General features: G+C 41.1%; 1 protein-coding gene across 11 annotated transcripts in view; it reads right to left on the reverse strand.

Annotated features, from left to right (window-relative positions):
* Positions 1-5,431, reverse strand: part of AMOT (angiomotin) — a 90,433-nt gene extending 85,002 nt beyond the window's left edge. For 4 of the 11 annotated variants that reach the window (XM_074323485.2, XM_074323483.2, XM_074323484.2 and 1 more), the window contains exon 1: positions 5,005-5,431. Coding sequence is in view for 2 of the 11 variants with exons in the window: in XM_074323478.2 (XP_074179579.2) it covers positions 4,898-4,907 (10 nt within the window). In the remaining 9 variants the exon portion in view is untranslated. Of the gene's footprint in view, positions 1-473; positions 603-4,897 lie in introns of all 11 variants that reach the window. The other 7 variants (XM_074323478.2, XM_074323482.2, XM_074323479.2 and 4 more) reach the window with 4 other exon arrangements.
* Between the last annotated feature and the right edge of the window lie 569 nt (positions 5,432-6,000).

The raw sequence follows: 6,000 nt of genomic DNA on the forward strand, positions 1-6,000 counted from the left end.
TTGGAGATCATATGTATATTATCTTTTGAATCAAAGGAAAATTAAAGGACCATGTAACTGAACTTTCACTATATGGTAAATGTCTCAAATGAAGAACCCATTATGTGTGGGTTATCCTGCTAAACCTACATGTCTTTTACTTAATTGTCTAAAGTTCATAGTTCCTTTAATATTTTTCAGTCTAATTTAAACATTATTTTCAAAGGTATAAAACAAAACATTTGTGCTTTCCTGCTTTTCCTTTATTGTTTGGGAGATTTCATAGTCTACCCAAATCTGTACTTTCTTGATGGGATATCATGATACAGTGATTTGAGAATCATTGCTAATGATTTAGACAAAGTAAACAGTAAAACTTAGTTTCTTTTTGCTTAAAAAATAATGGGTGAGGGGAGCTCAAGGGAGTAGAATTAACTGTTTCACTAGATACATGAACATGCCTAAATCACACAAAGTGTTGAATGATTACTTACTTATTAAATCTGTTAGTCTCTCCTGGCATTTGAGGAATAAATGTACATATGTGATTCTTCATGTATACTCAGTCAGGTTCTGACTTCACTCCTCCACAAAGGTTTACTCAGGTACGTCTTAGATAGGCTCTTATTTAAAAGAGACAGTGGACATTTCTATGACAATAGCTATGTAAAAATCGCATACATACAGAAATAAGTACTGAAAGGAATTAGAAAAAAAATGAAAGCAGGTGATCTCTTACAATTATGGGATCTTAATGATGTTTTGGGTGGGGTCTTAGCTTTTTTATTTGATGTGTTGTTAAAATACAAAACACAATGCATTTACACTGATATATCTTTATAGGCTTTAAAAAAAATCCAAGTGGAAAATTTCCCACAGACCTTAAAAGTATTACATAATCAATATCAAAAAGAATACTGAAAGTGGAAAGAAAATGAAAAAAACAATACCTGTAATCCCATCGCCTAGAGGTAACCACTGTGTATTTCGGATATATCTTTCTAAAATGCATACTGTTTAGTATTACATATGAATTTCTTCGTTAAAAATAGGTATAGTTGAATAGGTATGACTATCACTTTAATTCTGGCTATGTTTCATGAAGGTATCACCATCATTTTAGCCACTAGTTAATCATGTTTTTTAAATGGTGGATAGTTTAAAGATGTTTCAAAAATAATGTTTATCATAAAAATAAATGAAGTGAAGAAAAAAAAAATCCAGATGACTACATGATCGTATTTCTAACAACTGTTGCACCGCATTCTAGTAGGAATCATTCATACTCACACCAGAAACTGAGGCATAGGAAGAGAACCATAAACTTTTGAGAACTGGTTCTCAAAATCACTCTTTGTGACCCTCACAATTTACAGAGCAGGAAACTTGCCAAGGGTGGTAAAACTGAGTTAGAGGTGGGTGAAGAGCCTAGTTCCCTCTCAACAATAAGCTCACTAGGAAAGCTTATTATAGATTCTTCAATTTAAAATGGCATTAGTTGCTGTTATTTACCAGAAATAATTTTCTGTATTCTTGGGCTACTGAAATACAATAACTAGAACTATTTTTTTAACCTATATGGGGTAGGGAGTGCCAACCTTAAACTTACCAAAATCTACATAGTCTGATTCATCTCCAGAAAGTCATACTACCTCCCTTTTATAAGTGGTTGTAGGCTGGGGCTAAACGTGGCCAGCATTAGTACAAGCTAGAATGATTTAGACAATTAACTCCAACCCATATAACAAAAATGATTTCAAAAGCCAAATAATGGCCTCACTTAATTCAAGCAATAGTCATTACAACAAAATTCTAATGTCTTCCTTTATGCAATAAATGTGTTTCTGAGAAGGCCCAGTTATAGGAATTTTTATATATCAAGTCATAGCTCAAAGGCACTAACCAGGAAAGCTAGTTCTTTCAAAGAAACCTCCAGTGGATTCTTTCACGAAGCAAATGACCTCTTATTTTCCTTCTGTTTCTTTTTTTTCAGTTCAGATTTTTCTGTGTAATGAGTGGAAGGGAAGACTTTCCTCCTCTCTCTGAGTTAAGAGGAGTCCAAAGCCCACTGTGGAGCAGAGTAATGTAGTATGGGAAGCTTGTTTAATGCCTTCTTCATTCCTGGGACCAAATTCTAACCTTTGACTTGAGGGTGGGATCCTAGATTTTGGACCAAAGTTTACAAAAGGCATCAAAGAACAAAGTAAGCAAGAATAAAGACAACATGTCATAGTAAACTACCAAAAGAAAAATTCCTGGAGACAGGAAATCAATGAGCACAATTATGAACAAATTGGTTTAGTCCCAACCTAATTAACTTGTCAAGCAGCTCTCCAAACCCAGTGAATCGTGGGGAAAAGAAGTGATGTAACAGATTTGGGAACATATGCCCATTTGCCATCCTAAAAGGCTTGACCACGACCACACACACCTCTGTCTGCCCCTTTCAGTGGTTTTAAGCTGGGCTTAATGGGTGCAAAGGACAATTTCTTCCATGCAGTCCCTAAGAATAGACTGCTCTCATGCATTGCAAATGCTCAGTCTCCATAGAGGAAACTACCTGGTCACAAGCATTTCCCAAGAGGTAATATATCCTGTATTCCTCTTCATTGGTAACCTCCACCCCCCAACAACAAAACAAAACAACTTCTAGCCATCCTGAGAACTCTGGGAGACTATTTTTCTGGGGGAAAGAGAAAGAAACCTTAAGCGGGAAGTAGGAGAGTGTGAGAAACTCCTCTTGTCTCTAAATGGAAAAAAGGCCTTAAAAAGCTGGATCAAAGGAAGAAAGGGAGATGGGGGAGAAGAGCTGCTTAATTACAAAGACACCCTTTTAAAGAAGGCACAGGTCCTGGGAGAGGGCTCTTAGGAGATACACAGAAACCGATGTACTCACTTAGAATTCTGGCACTCAATGGGACTTCAAGATCATAGCATCCATCCCTCTGCTTTCTGAATAGACTGTTCTTAAGGCATTCTGGAGTCTGATTGATTCTTTATAAAACGACAGATAAAGCAACTCCACAAAATGCCTTGATTATGCATTAGTCGAATGAATCCTACTTCACAAACCAGAAATGAGATTTCAATTTCCAAATACAAAAGAGTATATTGAATATGAGTTTTTAAATTCCCTTCTAAAATCTTTTAAATAGGTAAAGAGATCCACAACTTTCGTAAGAAAAATTACGCTATATACAAGCCTGGTCAGAGGTTTACTTCATATCTAGACTATGAAGTTAGGAAAAGCACTTTCAATTTTACATAGCCAGACCTTTCCAAAGAAAGAAGTATCTTAAAACGAAGTATGATGTAGTGCCAGAAAGTGTCTGTAAATGACACCGGATAAACCCATACAGAATAGCTGGAACCTGAGTTATCATCTCGAAATAGATGCAACTACTCTACAACCACCTGGCTATTAAAATGTCCCAGGCCAGTTATAAAATGTAGTTTTGGTCAGGCCAACTTTTCCTTCCCAGCTGATCTGAAACACGATAGCCTTTAAAATTGTCGCCCTGTAAGCTGTAACGTCCCCTTTCCCTTCGTGCTTTCCTTTCCCCCCATCAAAATCAACCAGTGAAATTATTTAAAAATATGTCAATAATTTTTTGCCAAATAAGCAATGGGTTGGGGATATCTTGGTAATAGATCTTTGAATACCACCATTCTTCTAAGTTTGCCATGCCTGCCCAATTGAAGATAGGTGGCACATGGGTGAAAATTTACCCTGCATCCAAAATGGTATCTTACACTATTCTTAGCTACTAAATGAGGGTTCTGGAAGGTCTAACTGAGAAGGCTTCACAAAGGCTGGCCTGAGAAAGGACTTTTTACAAAGTCTGGTTCAAGGAGACTTAAACAACCTTATCCCTCCATTATTAAAGATTATGGTGACTACCGTGCTTCCCCGAAAAAAAGATCTAACCGGAAAATAAGCCCTAGCATGATTTTTCAGGATGACACCTCCTGAACATAAGCCCTAATGCGTCTTTTGGAGCAAATCTTAGTACAAGACCCGGTCTTATTTTCGGGGAAACACAGCAATTATCTTCCTCTCTCAATGGGAGAAGGGGGTTATATTAAAACAAAATAAACTGCTTCCCAACTTCCATTCTTCTTGGGGTGGGGGGGAAAGGGAAGGGAGGAGGAAAGAGAACTAAATTAGATACTCCAAGGTGTTGAAAAATTCTTTCTAAAGTACATGCTAGAGATTAGAAATGCTGTTTCTCACAAACTTTTCCTTACCTATCTCATTTGATTCTATTTAGTCCCTTGCTGCAAATTATTATTAATTCTTAGTGGCAATTTACCAGGGACTGCTCACAGTCTACAAAGACTGCCACTTCCCCTCTCACTTATCCTATCGAAAATATATCAATATATATTTTCATATTATCTGTAAATCCATCTTGCTGTTGAAGCACCAACAATGACACAGGTTTGAGACCCTCAAGACACACCTGCATGATCCCGCAAAACAAGTCACTAACATGTAAAGCAGATAAGGGACAGCCTCCTCTTCAACACACCACACACACACACACACACACCCCAAAAAAGTGTAGCGTTCGTTGTAGATTTCTGCCAGACTTTAAGACCTCAAGAATTCAAGGCCCCCACCCCAACCCTAAGAATTTAGGAGGAACACATCTAGCAATCTGAGATAAGAATGGACTTTCTCGTTGAGCTTAAATGTAGACCTCGAGTTCCCTCAGGTCTTTAATTTCTTTTGTGTTTAATTACCTAGAGACCTACAAAGACCCCGGGAGGCAAGTAAGTAAAAGTACCATCAAGTTGTGGTACCCATTAGCATCTCCGACGGGAAAGAAGCACGCACTTTTTAACCGATTTAACTTGCTGCACATCTCGAAAAACTCATGGCCAACTGCAAAGGGTGTAGAACACACGGGCATACCTGCACGCATGTAGATCGACTCACTTATGCCGAGGGCATGATCAAGTTCATGCCACCATGGATTCCTGCCCCAGTTACCCCGCGAAAAGTAACCACGCGTCTCCTACCCCTGAAGGCAACGAAGACAAGGTGACGAGTCTCTACTCGCTCAAGTGGCTTCGGTCCCAGGCCAGAGGCCAGAGATGGGCAGGGGGAAAGCCCCAATTCCTGGCTGCTCCCTTTTCGCTGCTCCCTCCGGGCTCTCCTTGGTGGCAGTGGATAGGCAGGATACCGGGCCAAAGGGTGGAGCAGCGGATAGTCGGAGACGAGACAGACTGGAGGTGGGGGTGGAGGGAGTGGTGAGAACTAACAGAAGATAAAGCCAAAGAGAGAGGAGATGGAGAAATAAATCAGGGGTCTACCAGCTTGGGCAGTCAGAAAGCTCCTCGGAAGGAAGGGGCGTGACTGCGATGAGGGCAGCTCCTGGGAAAAGGATGAGAGGTAGGGGAGGGGGGCGAATGGGTGGCTTTTCTTCTTGCGGTGAGCCGCTAGGACCGCCCAGGAGCCGGGAGTGGACTAGGGAGGGGGCGGAGTAGAGGGCGGGGAAAGAAGGGAGGGGGCCTGCCTGGCGCCTGGAAGGAGAGGGCGGAAGAGAGGTGGGGCTAGAGGGCGGGGAAGTTTCAAGCAATTGAATGGCGGGTCTGACCACTCGGGCAAAGGCAGGGGGCTCTCGCTCTGGTTTTCCCACTAACCTGGCACAAATCGGTTACAGTAGCCCTGAGAATCCACTCAAGGACTGGCTGGGAGGAAGGGAAGGGTTTTACAAAGACTACAATAATAATCTACGGCAACAGCGGAGCAGAGTCGCGTGACAGGGCCAGTGAAGCTCCCCGCCCCACAGCCGGAGGAAGAAAAACAAATAATAGAAATGGTGAAAGGCAGCTTTTTGCAAAGCCTGCTTAAAATAATGCAGGAAGGAGCAACGCTTCTTCATGTTCCTTCCCTACTTGCTTCTTATTACCAGTAGGCCCCCACCCAGGTCGCAGTTCTGCAAGACATCCTCCTTTCTTCCTCCGCTCTCCCTAGACTCCTGCTTCCTTCCACCACACCGACATCGCAAGCCC

The sequence above is a fragment of the Rhinolophus sinicus genome, chromosome 18 (genome assembly GCF_057876585.1).
Source record: "Rhinolophus sinicus isolate RSI-liver-muscle chromosome 18, RSI-T2T, whole genome shotgun sequence".
Classification (NCBI taxonomy): domain Eukaryota; kingdom Metazoa; phylum Chordata; class Mammalia; order Chiroptera; family Rhinolophidae; genus Rhinolophus; species Rhinolophus sinicus.